The 18,644-nt window shown below is 34.8% G+C and overlaps 1 protein-coding gene across 2 annotated transcripts; it reads right to left on the reverse strand.

The window, feature by feature from the left end:
* Positions 1-1,419: 1,419 nt before the first annotated feature.
* On the reverse strand, positions 1,420-11,708 carry LOC132640529 (AT-hook motif nuclear-localized protein 13-like). Of its 2 annotated transcripts, none has more exons than XM_060357140.1 (5): positions 10,893-11,708; positions 10,068-10,120; positions 4,262-4,393; positions 2,147-2,290; positions 1,420-2,059 (listed from the first exon to the last, which is right to left on the reverse strand). In XM_060357140.1, exons 1-5 carry the CDS (start codon positions 11,383-11,385, stop codon positions 1,781-1,783), a joined length of 1,101 nt encoding a protein of 366 aa, XP_060213123.1. In that variant the 5' UTR covers positions 11,386-11,708; the 3' UTR covers positions 1,420-1,780. The 2 variants fall into 2 exon arrangements, with proteins under 2 accessions (XP_060213123.1, XP_060213132.1); XM_060357149.1 differs by having other exon boundaries at positions 1,933-2,070.
* Positions 11,709-18,644: the final 6,936 nt, after the last annotated feature.

Below are 18,644 nucleotides of genomic sequence, written 5' to 3' on the forward strand. Positions count from 1 at the left end.
CTTCCCACACCCATGGATCCAATACCAAGAATGACTTTAAATTTAAGAATACTCCATTTGTTTCTTTCAAGCACTGAGTATATATATTCCAAGAGATAAATGGTCAAAAACACACTCCAATTATCACCTTTTTTGAGTTTCATATCTAAACTATTAGAAGGTTGAGAAAACTATCTAAATCACTATCTAGTTTGTAAAACACATCTCAAATTATTCTTGAATGGCATGTGATCTACACTTTCCAGTTTATATAAAAATGTTACCAAGTGTTGTCCACGTGGATAAATAATGTCACAATGACACCTACATGGAAATTTAAAAAATTATTTGTTTTAAAAAACAACCTGAAAAATAATAATTTTTGTAAAAAAAATATCAAAAACTATAGAAAATTAAAAAAAAATAGTTTAAAAAATGGAAAAGTTATTGTTTTTTTAAAAGAAAACTGATTATTTTGTTTTCACATTTAATTAAAAAAAAATCAACTTTTCCATTTTTTTTTCCTGATTTTCTAAATTTTTTTCCATTTTTTTTTTAAATCCAGATTTTATTTTATTTTTAAAAAATAATGCAGTTTTTAAAAAAAATATTATTTTTTAATTTCCATGTAGGTGCCACCATAGCATTACTTATGCCATGTGAACAATTTTTTTGAAAAAATTTTCAGCTTCACTTGCCTTTTGGAGAGTGAGTTCATATATTTAGTTCAGGTGTGTTTTGCAAACTAGATAGTGATAGTTTAGGTAGTTTTCTCAACCTTACGATAATTTAGGTATGAAACTAAAAAAAAAGTGATAGTTAGGGTGTGTTTTTGATCCTTGTCTCATTCCAACATCAGATTGATAGGCCTTTGCAAAAGCATGGAGAAAGACTTGAGCACAACGAAACATATTGTGGTTCCTGTTACGGTATAATATTCCAAATAAGCCGCATTGTAAAACCCAGAATCCATTACTTAGTCGATTTCGAATTTGCCCCTAATTCTTGCTTACCATTGAGGAATACAAGCTTAACATGGCTGATTTTGAACACGATTTTTCAGAGGAATGGTGAAATGGGTTGGTGCTAAAGTGTTCTTCGATGAATATGAGGAGCTGGAGTTTGAGATTGTGAGGGATATCTTTGCGGTCAAGGAGAGGAACGGCGATGGAAGTCCACCGGAGCGGCGGTGGTTCTAGTCGTCAATTAGATTTTCCCTTTTTTTTGCCGACGAATTCTTTTATACACTTCTTCAAATCAGTTGCTAGCACAATTCCAACACAAAAGAGCAGCTCCAAACAATTCCCAACACTTTTCGCCATTTTTGTTGATGGAGAGGGTTGATTTTTTCCCTCAGGCGACACCACTTGGTGTCTTCGTCAAAGTAAGGGTATATGTAGAACTTTGATGGACCGTAGGGGCTCAAATGACCAAAAAGTATAACGGGGGACAAAGTTCAACAATAAAACAAAGTAGAGAGGTATATACAAGCCTTTTCCGAATAAGAAAATCCACTCGGTTGAAAGACTCACTCTAAAAATAGTTAAAACAAAGCTACAGATAAAGTCTGTTCTGCAATCTCAAGATAAATACTCTATCCCCGGGTCATCACCTAACATATACCAACAACATGAATGGCTTTCTCTAAATCAGCCATGTTTTTTACCACAGCTAGCACAAACAACTACATTCCAGACTCCTAAACTCGCGCCTAAAATCTGCTCGCTACCATTTAGAATCAACTGACAACTTTGCCGCTGGGAATTAACAAGTCAAATATCCTTGTGCAACGTTATGTCAGTTAAGGAACCATCTTAACGTTGTTGTTCGGCCAGCCCATGTTTGCATACATTGGCATACCATGCAATGGTTGACCTGCATTACCATAAGGTCTTTGTTCATGGCTGAGAGGACTACCCCCATTTTCATCACCGGAGTCACTTGAGGCATCCTGGGAAGGAGGACTCGCCCCTCCCGAGGCTGGACCACCAAAATTCAACATATTGGAAGGTGGTGGTGTCAAAGACGGTGTCTTAGACTTTGGCTTTTTCCCTTCTGCAATGAAGCTACCAACAATCACCTGGTAATGAACTGAAGACAGTTATCAATTAAACAATATACAATCCGATGAGAGTGCAGGAACAAAGGTAGTTAGTTAGAACAACACCTGTACTGGTGTTGCAGCCATGAGTGTTCCTGCAACTCCACCGCCCAAAACTCTACCATCTGATCCAGCCAGTGACACACTTAGACTACTTGTTCTGGTACTGTGCAAGAATGAACCTGATAAAGAGATGATTTCAAATCGGCCCTGCATATGAAGAATACCACCATACACAATGATTGACCAAACAAGTTGGAATATGGTAAGCAAAAAATACTGTAGGTCATGTTTAGACAACTCTGCATGTGCATACAGAAGTAGTAGACAAGTTGACCATTCTAGCAGTACAGTGGATAAAAAATACATGTGCAATGCACACTTAAGAAAAGATAGAGACCCCCACAGCTAGTACAGACTCCAATTCACTAATAGGTTAACAGGATATCATTTCACAGCAATTCATTACTACATTAGGCTTCCCTTGAAGCTACGCTCAATAATATATGGTACCAACAACCAACTGTAGATCACTAGGGTCCAACTGATGAAAGCCCATTTCCGATGACAAAAACAAGTCGAATCTAAATTGTAATAGAAAACCTTGTTCAAGACTTATTCAGATTTCATCCTTCTACCCTCTCAACAGCCAATAGCCTTCTGACTAACCAAGCTCATGAAAATACCGAACAACAGCAGACTCCAAAAGAAACAGTATCTTGCTCAAGCAAAAAGGAACCAATCACCTGTGGTTTGCAAACACAAGTATGATTTTGGAGAAAGTCAGAAAACTTGCACATCAATGTGATGATCCCATGTTGTTTGATCATAAAATGTGGATGAATTTGAGTCAATAACACTCACCCAAATTATATCACTCCTCGTTTTATAATGCCTAACACTGTAAGCCTGTCCAGTAAATAACCCAGTCCATGAAGGTGACCAGGCTTGATATGCTTTAATCGTGATAAAACACACTAAATGCTTATCATTTCTGGGTCTAGCTAAGGGTTAGGTTCGAAAACAGTGTTACATGTTAATGCAAATGTTAAATGGTTAATGCATGAACAGAGTTTTGCACTTGGAAAACAGACACCCCAACTAAAGATGTTTCCACCCCTTCCTCAACTAATTTTCTCCCTCTTTCTCCTTTTTTTTTTAATATTAAAATAAGAGTATCCACTTCCTACCTAAAAAGTAGTCAATCTATGATACTTTTTGGGATGAATATTAGAGGCAGAGTTCCCATCGATCTGGTAATGAAATTGAGAAGCAAAGAAGAGTATGAATGCAAAGGCAAAAAATAGTTTGAAGGAATTACAGAAGACAACCCTTGTGCTATAGTATCTATTCTCGTCATCAAGGAAAAACATGTTAAAGCCACGCTGGCGACCAAAGAGGTGCCCAGTTGCTCTTGGTTGCAACTTGAGGTCAAGATAGGGCTTTTTTTTCTCATTTGTTAACTCAAATTAGGACCTGTTATTATTAATTATAAAGCCACCTTTTGTGAAGAACAATACGAACTTTACAGACTGTTGACTACAAACAAAGAGAGATTTTTGAACAATCACTATAGCCAGGCATACCCCAAAAATAGTTTGACATTATAATAGTTTCTGGAATGCAAAAAACGCATTCAAGCCAGCATATGAATGAGTTTAACAGGAAACATCTTTTTTTTTTATTAAGCACCGGGTGTCCGGGTCTCTTTGAGCCCCGACTAATCCCGGGGGTGCACAGGAGCTCGGCAAGGAGTTTCCCGCAAGTGCACCACGGGTAATTCAGGGTTTTACCCCAGTCCGATGGCCCTCAGAAATTGTTTGCACCCAGTGGGTTTTGAACTTGAGACCTTGAAAGGGAGCAAACCCCAAGGCTCAAGCCAATTACCACCGGGCCAACCCCTGAGGGTTAGTTTAACAAGAAACATCTGAAAATATCATCACTTGATCAAAAGACTAACCCATGACTAAAACTATATATTCTATGTCCAAATCAATATTTGGGAATCCAAGGGGACGTCAGAGTGGATATTTTCATATGAGCATCAAGAAAGCATTGGATGACTCAGCCATAAACCTTCCAGCCACATAGGAATTAGGCACAAATAAATTAATAAAGCAATTACCAACATTAAAAGCATAATGATATAGCAGGCATCTTAAAGCTCAAAAGCATACAAACCTCATAAGCCACAGAGCCACCGCCCATTGCTGGTTGGCGAAGGGTGACATTACAAATGGCTCCATGTGCAGATAGAATGCAAACAGTACGGGGTCCTTGCTCTGAGAAAGCCATTAGCTTTGATGCTATGTCCTTCAGCCAAGAAAACAGATTTGCGTCATAGTAAAAAGTCAACCTAAAACTTAGACAGTTAAAAGGCAGAGGAAACAAAGGTATCACACTGTACTAACGTTGTGATTTGTGAGACTACCTACCATAAATGATGGAATAAAAAGCACATTCTTGAAGCAGTAGCACCTTTAGGGGAAAGAAACACGTGGTACAAGGTTAAATAGAATAGTATTATATATAACCTACCTTTTATCAATAGTATTCAGTTTTCTAACCAAGATGCATTACATTTGCATGAACCTTGATAGTTACATGAAAAGGATATTGCGCGAGCCTAAATAATGAAGAAAACTCCGTAAAAAGGAGACCCTCTACACATTTTATTTACAATTTCCAGATATAAATAATTGACATTTTCTATAAAATATGAAGGTCTAGAAAACAGCGGGAGGAATGAATGACATGGAAGAAATAAGAAAGATCTGAAAAGGACAGGTAAAGGAAAAGAACAAACAATCAAAATTTCAAACTGCAATCTCAATGTTTGTTTTGCATCCTTTGGCAAAATTATCTATGGGATGTGAGACTGCAACTCAATGGGAATAGAAAAAAGGGATTCACTCCAACAGCATATTGTTGCTTCTAAGTAGTAGCTAAATTCACAATTATGAATGTAAACTGAACCAAAACATGCCAATAGATCTGCCCAACCTCCTTCCACTAGAATACAATAAGTTATCTGCATAATATCATCCAATGGCTATAAAAACTCCAGATCTACTTCATGTCAATAGTATATTTCTACTTTGCCCACTAGAAAAAATGCTATGTTTGCTAGAGTAAGGAAAAGGAAAAGGAAGAAGATAAATTGCAAATCACATAAGAGTCCTAATAACTCAAAAACAAAATATTACTCCCTCTGTTTCAATTTATGTGTCCTAGTTACTACTTGGAGAGTCGAAGGTTATTTTCTTTGACCATGATTTTTTCAAATACTCTCTAAATATTTTAAATTGTTAATTATTGTGACTTATGTAGTTTCTAAATACGCAAATTCTATTTCAAAAATAAATAAATTAAGATTCGATGTCCAAATTAACACCGAACATTAGTTAGTTTGACTATCGTAATCTGAATCAAACCACATAAAATAAAACGGAGCGAGTAGTTATTTCCTCCTATCTACTTTGCCGAAGAAGCAACTAAAAAACTATCTAACTAATCAACTAAAGCCACTTGGCTTATAATACATCTCATGACTCCGAAAGACTATCACATGTTAACAGCTTAGGATCCCACAGTATAGGGATAGGATCTAGTGAATTCCCAAATTTACCTTTGCCTGAATAGTCTTTGGTCAAGATATTTTTATTGATAAATAATGACTAACCATCTGATCAACTTCCCCCACTTCTCTATTTTCAAAGACAACTGCCATAACAAACTGAAATTCAGCAATCAACTGAGTAACAAATGTTGAAACTAACACAACATGAATGATCTTGAACTAATCTTCATATGGGTAAAGGGCAACTTTTGACCAGTTTTTCTACCTTCTGTGCTCAGCTGGCGGGGACAAAACCAGATAATAGCCTTACAATCTTGGCTAACAGTGGCGCCTCATGGCTATGGAAAACATCACATGTTAACAGCATAGATCCCACAGTATAGGATAGGATATAAATGCACTCCGGCAACACAAACTAGAGAATTTGCAATTTAACTACCTTTGCCCGAATAGATGTCTTTGGTAAAGATATTTACAAATAGTGACTACCCATCCCATCAATCTCTCCCACTTCTCTTTTTTTCCAAGACAACTGCCATTACAAACTTGATATCCGGCAACCAATTGAGTAGCAAATGCTGAAGCTACTGGCTCATACTTGTTCCACCATGCCTCCATTCCTCCATTTCTATCTTTTGGAAGCAGTAAAAAACTGCTTTCCATTTGTGAACTAATCTCTTTAGCCCGCGTTTTCCTAGCTATTTAACCCCTTCACATTTCAAGATACAAATTTCATTTTCATTTTTCACCTTCTTACAATAATGTACTCCCTGCTACTGTCTCCTTCAACTCCATGTTGATATTGAACTCTTAACTTCTTGAGTTCTTTTTTCCCATTCCGAGCTAATTTGGTTGGTTGTTAAAATTGTATCCTGCCACCTTACCTGTCTTCACTTGTCAACTTTTATCAAGAACCTCAACGCCTTCAAACCCTCAAAGTCCACACCCAATTGATTTTTGAGCTTTAAAAGTGCCCCTGTTCACTCATTCAGAAGCTTCTGTCACTGTCAGCAGCTCCTATAACGTTGGCAAGAGGTACAGCTTATGTGCATGAATTTTCATAGACCTCATTCATAGTTCGTCCTTGGACCTTTTCAATAATTGTCCACCAGGCACACAGTCCCATCTCTGTCCGGCTTAACAAGTTGGGCGCAATTTGTTTGTCATTTGGGCCTGTTATCTTTGGCCCATTCTTGTTTGTGATATTGTTTGAGTTGTCTCTTTCTTACATCCGTCTGATTTGTTGAATTTTCTGAACCAATCGCATCATGTGATGTGTGTCCCACCAACTCGTCTTTCTAACCACTTTCGAACAATTTCCAACTATTTCTAACCAATAAATAGAGGGTCTTTTTTGCGTAATTGATGGATAATAGGTTGCTTTGACTTTCCAGATTCCAGCAACTGTTGTAGTGGTCTCGGGCCATATTGGTATTATGAAGATTTTCTCCCCTTAATCGACCTTGACTACTATAGTTATGGTTTCAATCAGCCCTTTGAAACAGAACCAAGCCCATCTAAAATGGGTTTTGTTGCATTTATCTTCATTTATCTCCAAGCATCCACCACAAGCCGCATTGAGTCCTCTATGATTTCCTTCATCCACAAATGCAGCCGAATCCCAGTAATTCTACCGAAATTCTCTTTGGATTGAAATGATGCGTAGGAAACATCACCCTATTTCCGGTATCCACCATAAAGGTGTATTTTCATGTTCTTCCACAACAGTTCCCTTACTTTAATCCTTTCTGCCTCCTACCTTGACTGAATTTTGAATAGAAACTGGAGCTCATTAATCTCATATACATTAATTTTAGCCAATACCCTCCCCACATTGTTTGTTTCCACTACCAAATCTCAGAACATTTTGGAATGTCATCTTGATGTCCTGATAAGACTTCTTCGCAAACCATTTATTCAGAACGCTGTCCTCGGCTGTACGAGCTCCGCTCAGTGTTGATCCTGCTTTGCCCTCTATAAATTCTTGCTGTGAGCTCTGGTCACTGTTCTTTTCAAGCTGCCTCTATATAGCTTATGCATTGAGCAGTTCTGGTTGGGTTTGTTCTGGCAACTTGCTTTTAGGATGAATCTTTGAACTACTCACAGATATATCTTTCCAGCTTGCAATAGGAAAATTTTCTGGAGTGATGATTGTCATTCTCCAATCTCCTTTCTGGGATGGCGACATCATCCTATCTCCCTGCACAGCTCTAGTTCTCACGTATCTTCATCGTGCATTAAGTTTTGTGTCAATTTTTACATGTAAAAGCTGACCTCTTGTTTCTATTCTCTAAATACGTTTCAAGCTCCTTCTGCTGCCAGTTGAAAGATTTGATAAGTACTTACTAGCATTTTGTTTTACTTTCCATCCAGAGCCCAAAATCTAGTTTCAAATCCATCACTTTCCGGAGAAGGGAGAGCTGCTCCCTCTTCGTTTATCTTAAATAAACTTCTAAAAAAAAAGTTACAAGTTTTGAACAATGGTGAAGAAGTAACCTTCTCTTCTTTTTCTTTCAAGATAACCGAGAAAATGAAAAATTAACCTTCATTAATCATGAATAATATGTCAGAAGTTTTCCTTTTAGACTTGATGAATAGTTTGCCGAGAATAATGTGGCTCCGTCAAGTTCAGAGAAATTAAAAAATAAAAATTGGAAGCTTTAAAAAGAATAGCATGTTTCAATAGTGCAATGTACTCAAGCTGACATCAAATAAGGGTTTTTAAGAAGTTTGCAAGAGGTTGAACTTGGTGACTGCAAACAAATGCTGAAAAGCATAATCAATAAGAAAAATAGAACACATTCAGTTACCACTTAATTAGTCCAAACAAGTGTCTTATGGTTCTTTTACTTATAGCTCTTATTAAAAAATAAAAAAGGTTGCATGCTTTGGATGGGTTTCTATTCATGAGGCATGTTTGACACAGAGATACTAGTAGTCAGGACTAGGGGTGTACATGGACCAGGTTGGCTAGGGTTTTTCAAATACCAAACCAAACCAATTGTGTCGGGTTTTCTCAGGTTTTTCGGTTTTCTTGGTTTTTTTTCGGGTTTTTACCGGAAAAGTCTTCGTACAAAATATATAACTTTTACTTCAAATATTTCTTTAGTCCTAGTAAGATACAACTATATATTAAGGTGTATCTTAAGAAAATAAGATAAAATGTGAGATGAGTGATGACATTGTAATAAAATATTCAATAAAAAAGATAATGAAATTACAACAACAACAACAACAACAAGCCCAGTATAATCCCACCATGTGGGGTCTGGGGAGGGTAGAGTGTACGCAAACCTAACCCCCACCTTAAAAGGTAGGGCGACTGTTTCTGAAAGACCCTCGGCTCAAGAGAGGAGAACAAGAGAGGAAAACAAGACAAAAGGTCAGATAGGACCAAGCATATCGAAAAAAATATGAAAACAAGGAATAACAAAAGCGAGAAAGTCATGGTAGAACAGTCCGGAAAGAAAGGAGCATTAACTACTATAGATAAATAAGATAACCAAAAAAAAGATAATGAAATTGCATAAAATAATTATTACAAATTAATAAGCCATAGTGAAAATGATCATAATCTAAAAATACAAACTCATGCTAAAATAAGTACGGCTAATAAGTATTAATTACATGAAAAATAAAAAAATAAAATAAGTGATGTATTTTCACTATCTAAACCATTCAAAACTAAAGAATAGATATCCAACATTATTGTCATTGCTAGTGGTAGAATTGAATTTCTTTTGTTAGCATTAGTATTGATTTGATTTTGGTTTGGACTTTAGTTGAGTTACTAACATTAATAGCCTATAAAACTTATTGGATCATTCAAAATTCTAAGTTTAAAATTGAAATAATATGTTAAAAGTCCGAAAACTATGAAAGTTTTAAGCAATATTTATAAATTACATTACAAAAAAACTTACAGTACCAGTTTCTCAAAAAATTACGTTACAAATAAATATTTTTATGTATAAAATATTTTTAAAAAGTGTATACATGTAATGTCTGTTTGGTTCGGTTTGGTTTGACTTTTTTTTAGTTAAAAACCAAACCAAACCAATTTTGGTCGGTTTTTTTTTTTCAATACCAAACCAAGTCAAACCAAACCACTAGTCGGTTTTTTTCTTGGTTTGACTCGAATTATCGGTTTGGTGCGGTTTGTTGGTTTTCTTTGTACACCCCTAGTACTAAGGAGTAGGGAACTGATCCCAGTAACATAAGAAATCTGAAATCAAGTATCTGATGCAAAAGACAACTTACAACAAACATAAAATAATATATCCGTAGTTAAACTTATCTCGATAGCACACTAGCTTAGTTGGCACAAGTTATGTAAGAGAAACCTAAGATTAAGGCGAAAATAAGAATGGTACTCCAAAATAATTTAAAAGGAAAAAAATAATTTACCTCACCAACGTTCACAACAATTACATGCGGTGTAAAGCCAACTCCGCCTGCACCTGTCAACCATCAAGAAACCCAAACAATCACTGTACCATATAGGAAAATGGTAGCTTAATTCCATAGGAAGCTAGTTTTCAAACTAAAGACGAGATATATTTAAGGAGTAAACTGACTTCTGTCACTTGTTAACCAAAGTTAATTTTTTAAGAATATCCCAGTCTTACTTTGATATCACCTCCTCCAAACAACATTTAGATTGTTCTAACCTCCAAAACTAGAACTAGAAATATCACTGAGATGTCCTAATACTTTGCACACTTATCATAGATCACCTAATTTTATATTCAATTGAACATAGAAAATGATTTCCCAATGTTAAACTTTTGCCTCCATTAACTATGTCTGCTATTGTGTGAAGCTTTTTCTCTAAAAAAGGTTTTCTTTGATGAAATTATTTTCCACTGCTATTACCTTGAATTGTATAAAATGTCATCTGCCTTACAAATATTTCATCTCTCACTACATATCACTTGCTTCAATAAACACATAAACATTGTTATCCTCATTCAATCCTCAAAATATTTACCAAAATCACTATCTTGAAAGCACTATTATACACCTTGTACAACTATCATATGTCATCTGCTTTTATACGCAACCAAACTCTGAAAATTAACAATTTTTCAAGAAAATACATTTTTATAAGCACATAGTCTTTTTGAAACAGACTAAAAAGAAAAGCAAGACAAACAAATTGAAACAGAGGGATTACATTTATATAAGCAAACAAACAGTCTTAACCAAAAAAGAAAGATGATGAGCATATACCTAGAGCGTCAAGCTGTATTTTTCCAGGGGTAGGTGGTCTCCCTCTAAGCTTCTTAGACGAATTATTATTATCCGAACAAGGCGTGACTGGAGTATCAGGATTATGGGCCGAAGAAGAAGAAGTAATTGGAGTAACTGGTGTAGGTGATAGTCCCAAAGCAATGTTACCATCAGGTGAGTACTTTCTGGGCCTGCCTCTTTTCTTCCTAGCTGCCTCAATGCTGAACCCTGTAGTAGCCCTAGCTGATGACCCTGACCCATCTGAATAATCAAAACCAAATCCAGGGTTTTGTTGTTGTACTTGTTGCTGTTGCATCATGACAGAATTGTTAAGGTTGTCGGGTAGAGTGTATGAATTGTGTTGTTGTTGAGTCATTATGCCATGGCCATGTAGGGGTTGGTGTTGGTGGTGGTGGTGGTGGTGGTGGTGGTGGTGGTGGGGTAGGGAGTGAATTTGGGGTTGGGGTTGATGGTGGGATTCTTGGGAATTCATGGGACTAAGGAAAGATACTTTTGTTTGGTTGGAATTATTATTATTATTATGGTGATGTGTTAAAAAGAAAAAGAAAGTGAGAAATTTGGAAATGCAGGTTGGATTTTTGTTCTCTTTTGGGTTTTTGGGAGGTGGGGGGAAATGGTGGATACTGTTGTACACTGAAAACCTACTACTTTGGGAGAGTGTGAAACTGAAAAAGACAAGCCAAACAAGGAACGAAAATGAAAGGGAAAAGAAAAGGGCACCGAAAGATGATGAAGAACATCATCTTTCTTTGGTTTGGTGTATTTGCTCCCCCAAACTACCAAACTTTGACAAACTTGCTTTAGAAAAAGTTACTCTCTCCATCTCATTTTAATGTCAAAGGTTCATATTACCAAAGGTTAAAACACCCAAAGTTTTATAGTATAAATGAAGATAGAAAAGGTAAAAATAATTTTTATATATTTAAAAATTATGTGAAAAATATTATTGAAAAAGCCTAATCACCATTAAAAAGATTGATAGACAAGAAAAGATTGTTTGATTATCGAAATAGTGATAATGTTACATAAAATGAAATAAAAGAAGTTGCATTTAAAGGCTAGCTTATTTAGGGAGCTCATTGTCTTCCACAGTTGAGGCGAGGAATTTAGAGTAGTCCATTTCCTTCCTCTACCTCTCTCACCCGATGTAATTGGAAAAAATTAAGAAAAAAAAAATAGACAAAGCTAAGTACTTATTAAACTTAAATAGTAAAAAAAAAATTGTTTAACTAAACATCCAAAAAGAACTTCTAAAATTTTTGCAAAAACTTAAAAAAACAAATTTTCAACTATAAACAATCCCAAAGATGGTTTCTAGTATATCTTGAGGGCTTAGACTTTTTTCTCTGATTTTTTTTTCCGGTTGAGGTTTATTAGTCAATGAGCAAGTTGGTAAGATGACAAACGAAATAGGAAAATGAGGTAGGTTAGTCTAAATTTAGAATAAGAGAACTTTTAAGATCGATTAGCCAATATAGAGGAAACACACTAATTTGACATTCCAATTCTCTATGAAAGATTTTATTCGGAACAAATTGGTATAAGTGTCTATTTGACTATTTCATCAATCTATACCTATATCTATATATAATATAAAAATAGGTATAAACAAAATGACGTGACACCTCTCTGTGATCTTGAATAACATTTATCTTTTTTCTCCTTTTTTTTGGACAATTTTACCTTCATTTCTCTACATAATTTACTAAATAATTGAATCAAAGGCCTTAAATAAGCCATTGTCGTTTAACCCTCTATGATCCCACGTACAACTAATAATCCCAATTCCCAAGTAACCCTCTGTTGATCCGCGTAACAGCAACATTTACTCATAATCAACCTAAAGCCGTTTTTCCTTGATAATTAATTAGTCACTGATAATTTCATTAAAGTTCATTCCTCTGCCTTTTGATATTCTATTTCGTGCCCTATATATATCTTCTTATTCTTCTTCTCTTTTTGGGTATGTTATTCCTCTTGTGTTGTTCCGTTTTGACTGTGCATTAAAACTATTTTAAGAAAATATTTTGTGTATGATCTTATTTGTCGTAATTCTCATTCAATAAATTAAATTTTAGTATTTCTTTATAATTTTTATTTGTAGCCTATTGATTTTTGTGATGTATCTTTTTCTTGCAGGGATAAAGAAGAAGACACGACCAAACGGTGGACAAATGAAAAAGTAGACTAGAAAATGACTTTGGAGAGATTTGACAATACGAACAAGTAGTGTTCTTCAAACTTGACTTTGTAATAAAAGTTATTTGATGGACCACAAGTAAGTTATGTAATTTTCTTATAATCTGAATAGTTAGATGGCTTAATTTTATCCATACTAATTGTTTATTTGCTTCTTCTTTTTTTAATATAAAAAAAAAATTGGCTTGATCTCTTATTTATTCATTGTTTTCGCTACGAAACTAATTTTTGTTTCTTTCTTTGAAAAAAAATTGGGGTTAGAAGGGGAAATGGGGGAGGGGACTACAAGGTGGGAAATCGAACCCTCACCAAGAAGTTGAAAGTCCAGGTAATCAACCAACTGAGTTACTAAGATCCCACAGAAATTAGTTGGTTATTTCTTTGATCGCCATTATTTTTGCATGCGAAAAGGTTTGGTTTTAGTACTAACATATCATGTCAGTAAAATTAAATTCTATTTTTGAAAATACAGCTAAAGTTGAATTGAATATTTTTTTTTGTATGGCTATAATAGCTATAAAATGAAATCTTCAAAATTTTAGTTTTAATTTTACCTTTTTTTAGTACTCGTTAAAACTTATACAAAAGTTACGTAAGTTTCATTAACGTATATTAAGTTACATGATACATAGAAGTGTATGCTACAAATAACAGTGTATGAATTACCTAATAGACTGACACTAAAAGGGTGTTGGCGGTTTTTCTCATAAAAGGGGGTAATAGTAAAATTCATTATTGGGAACTAACAGTCATTTCAAATTCACTAATATATCAACAGTTTTGTCACGCCCCGACCTATGGCCTGGGCGTAACACGACACTCGATGCCTGACTGTATGTGACCGAGCGAACCACATGACTTGCTGACTCAACATGGGCATCAACTGATGCAGAATAAACTATGAACATGCATAATTTAAGAAAAGCATAATAAATCGTAAGTCTGAAAATATCATGATATCATAATGCGGAATAGTCTAAATAAATATATAATAATGAGCCAAAATGGCTAGACGGATCTGAATATCTGACATAACATAACTGACTAGTATATGATACCTCTGACATGAATCTGACTACTAAACTGTTTACCGGGACAAGGCCCCCGACATACCTTAACTACAAGACTGAAATAAACATAAGTAAAGCTAATACCCCGAATAGAATGGGGCTCACCAAAAGCTAATACGTGCTGATCCGTCGTCCTGTAAATCTACATCGTGAAATGCAGGACCCCAGGCAAATAAAGGGAACGTCAGTACACTTGCAGCTACATGATTTTCTTCACTTTGCTTCTTTTTCTCTGATTCCATATTATTAAGTTTTCTGTAGATTTATTATATTATACACATTTTTAATTTAGAACCACAAGATTTGAAAGTCTATCTTTATTTCTTAAACTCAATGCCTAGTCAAACGTAGACACTTAAATTGAAACAGAAGGAGTATATGCCAAATGAAGAAAATGAAAGGACAATTAAGACACTGCGGACCTGTGGGAACTTAAAAGGTAAACACACAAGAGGTAGAATTAATGTTCAACTTCTGAAATGTACACATGTTAATTCCTGCTTACAGTACAATTTTAGTTAGTTTTTGTACAATTTCAGTTAGTTTTTGTACAACTTATTGTTGTTGTGTTCGTCCACCTTGGGCGTTTATATATAAGAAAAAGAAAAATATAGAATAGAAAAATAGACATATATTTTTAGTAATGTGGCCAAGTAATATGAGACGAATTATTAATTCTTAAAGAACGTGAAAAGTCAAGTATAGTAATGTGGCCAAGTAATATGGGACGAAGAGAGTACTTCATTTATTAATTCTTAAAGAACGCAAAAAGTCAAGTATAATAATGTGGTCAAGTAATATGGGACGAAAGAAGTACTTCATTTATTAATTCTTAAAGGACGTGAAAAGTCAAGTAATGTGGCCAAGTAATATGGGACGGAGGGAGTACTTCATTTATTAATTCTTAACTAACGTGAAAAGTCAAAAGTGAACAAGTAAAAGTGTACGGAGGAAATAAATATGTGTCGGAAAATTTAAATTAAAGTACATGCATGTATACATGAGAAGAGAATAAATATTCAGCAAGAACGTGAAAAGTCAAAGGTGAATAAGAAAAAGTGCACGGAGAAAATAAATATGTGTCGGAGAATTAAAATTGAAGTGCATACGTGTATACATGAGAAGAGAATAAATATTCAGTACTATGATATATATCCACGTGGGATTTATTAATTCTTAAAGAACGTAAAAAGTCAAAAGTGAACAAGTAAAAGTGCACAGAGGAAAAAAAATTGTGTAGGAGAATTAAAATTGAACTACATACGTCTATACATGAGAAGAGAAAATATTCAGTAAGAACGTGAAAAGTCAAAAGTGAACAAGTAAAAGTGCACGGAAGAAATAAATGTGTCGGAGAATTAAAATTGAAGTGCATATGTCTATACACGAGAAGGGAATAAATATTAAGTACTATGACATATGTCCACGTGAGATAAAAAAAAATAGTTGGGTAAAATGTACAAATTATATAACTTATGGTACAAGCATTCATTGTGTGTATAATTTGTAAAGCTTTTTGGTACAAGTATTTGATGCTGTGTTGGTCCTCCTTAGAGGCTTATATATAATAAAAAAACATAATAGTTCATATCTTGCATGTAAGAACTCATGGAATGCAAAGTATGGGCTTTCATGGATTACAGACATATTCTCAATAACCAAAATGAAATATTAAGAACATAATAACGAAGTAATCATACAAACATGGTACATGAGCTTAGGGTTATCAGAAACATGGCTAATACCCTAGTTTTGGTGAACTCTTGTATAATTATGGAGGAACGTGGCGTGGGGAAGAACAATGATGTTCCCACACTAGATAGAAACTCCACATACCTTGTAAATGCTCCAAAACTTGCAATAGACTTCCAAAAGCTTGAACTTTGAACCTTGAGATGAGTTTTCTTGAAAATCCTAGGTTAAGAATAGTGGAACTCACTTAGGAATTGCTTATACTATGATAGAATCACCTGAAAATACGTGGAAAGGACTTACCTTGATGTAGGAGATGGTTGGGAAGAGAAAACCTCTGTGCTAGGACTTGGGAATTGTGAAAACTGATTTTCTAGAATGAAGTATCGTATTATACTATTTGTTGTTCGACGGTCTGAGTCTGGGTAAGCACGGACCATCAACGTATCGACGGTTCGTCGATTGGATCGTCGTTGTGCAAAACAGAGGGAATCAGAGAGGTGTATTTTGTGAAGCAAAAGTACAGTGGAAAGGACGGTGCATCATTGACGGTCCGTCGATTCGACCGTATTGTCAGTAGTCTGAGAAAGACTCTGAGTTTGCAAAACGAGGTTCTAGGGATAGTGCATGTTGACGGGTCGTCGATCACTCGATGGTCCATCCCTCTAGCCGTCGAAAGACACCTGTAGAACTGAGTTTGGTTTTTCGACTTAAACTCCCCTTTTTGGCTTCCGGGATCCCTGAGCCATAGACGCGGCTTAGTTTAAAAGGTACAAGCTAGTTTTACAAGTTTTCTTCATTAGTAAAGTCCAACGAATGGTTGTTGCCATTTTGTATTTTTTTTTTTTTTAATTTCAAAGGTTTCTACTAAAGAAAAGTTGAATTAAAGAGCCCAAATTTAAAGCATAACTAAAAGGGGAAAGATCACGGAAGCCCCCTCAAACAAAAAAAATTACCCACCCATACCCCCAGAAAAAATTAAAAATATTTACCCGAGATGCCCCCCAGTTATGATACCAAAATGGTATATAAATATACTGAGATGGTATCATGGAAGATGCTTCAGTCCTTCTCTTAGCCCTCCACGATACCATCATGGTATATAAATGTATTGAGACGGTATTATGGATGATCATGTTTGTATACCCTGATGGTATCACGAAGAACTGCTTTAGTCCTTCAAGGAAATACTCCTCTATGATACCATCGTCTTATATACATATACCGTAATGGTATCATAAAGGGCTGCTTCAGTCCTTCAATGAGACACTCCTCAGGACTATCACGGAGGACTGTTTCAATCCTTCTCTTAGTCCTCCATGATAACATCGTGATATATAAATATACTGCGATGGTATCACGAAGAGGAAGAGATTTGGTCGAGGGGTATGCCGAGTAAATACTTTCAGCCGGTGGGGTAGAAGCGAAAATAGTTTGGGAGAGGATATGAGTGGATAAATATTTTGTATTTTGAGGACAATTAGCGATGTTTTCCCTAAACTAAAATGCTTCAGCCCATATGTTAACAAATAACCGAGGTAAATCTACCTTTTCGATATTCTATATATTAATATTAGCACCCTTATAAGTTTAAATAGCTAATTAAAACATTTTTTTGTTTTATATCTTAAGCCTGTATTACATCTTTAACAGAGGATTAAACAAAATTAGACTATCTCTTAGGTTTGCATTACAATTTTTCATTACTTTTTTTCACTCCCATTCAAGTTGACATTAAATGATTTCAAATTCGATTGTAATGTCTCTTAATATTGTTTTAGTTAAAAGATTATGTATAGATTATAGAAAAAAATCCTGAAAAATAGTAGAATCATGAAAAGATGTTTAATTAATAATTTTTTTATATAAAGATTATAGCATTAATATTTATTCATATTTATATTTTCTTTATGATCACGCATAGCACGGGCAACTACACTAGTTTTCAATAATCAAAGTCATGTTAGAGACTTTCGTAATTCACTCTTTCCCTTCTTTTTCTCTGTTTTATTTTTTGAGTGAATAGCACATTACTTTGTCAATACACCGTAAAATTACTGAAACATATATGATAGGCAACTAATATTTATTTGAAGCAACAAGAAGAACGTATTGAAATTAATCTCAGTCGATAATGTAAATAATAAAACAGTTACCTTCATATGCTTTAAAAAACTTGTATTTTTATTTGGTTAAAAGAATATTTTTGTTGTATACTACAGTATACACACCATAATTACATGAATCTTCATGAGCACTTCTAAGATATTTACTATTCCTGTTTTCTTGAAATTAATTTTTGAAAAATAAGACATTACAGTCTACAAATGATCGCCAAATCTTTCTTATTTCAGAGTAAAACAAAACCATATTTTGAACATTGTTTTCCTGATAACCACTTTAAATCATAAGAGACAATAAATATGTCCGAAGTATTACCATCGTTTGACATAAGCTACTTCAAGCGCCTGTTGCGCAATTCAGTTCCGTTTTCTGCACATGCTTTCTACAAGTAAATTTACTCTCTTCCCGCATCTTTATTGACACGAAAAACCCCGAAAAAACAAAAAAACAAAAACCGAAAGGTTTAAAAGAAATATTGGCAAATACCAGGGTAAGAAATATCAGATTCTAATCAATTCAGGCAATTCATATTTTCCATGCAACAGGCAGAAAATGTTTATATTACCATGCTGTACGGCCAAATTTGGCTATTCCACTGAATATCTATTCCTCTCACCAGCACAAGCACAACCATGTAAACCAAAGA

The sequence above is a fragment of the Lycium barbarum genome, chromosome 1, assembly GCF_019175385.1.
Source record: "Lycium barbarum isolate Lr01 chromosome 1, ASM1917538v2, whole genome shotgun sequence".
Taxonomy (NCBI): domain Eukaryota; kingdom Viridiplantae; phylum Streptophyta; class Magnoliopsida; order Solanales; family Solanaceae; genus Lycium; species Lycium barbarum.

Excerpts from the sequence above, each read along its gene's own strand:
- LOC132640529 (XM_060357140.1), bottom strand. The coding sequence starts at position 11,385 with ATGAATTCCCAAGAATCCCACCATCAACCCCAACCCCAAATTCACTCC. Across the intron at positions 10,121-10,892 it reads AATACAGCTTGACGCTCTAG|GTGCAGGCGGAGTTGGCTTT; the intron begins GTATATGCTCAT and ends GATGGTTGACAG. Across the intron at positions 2,060-2,146 it reads TGGCTGCAACACCAGTACAG|GTGATTGTTGGTAGCTTCAT; the intron begins GTGTTGTTCTAA and ends GTTCATTACCAG.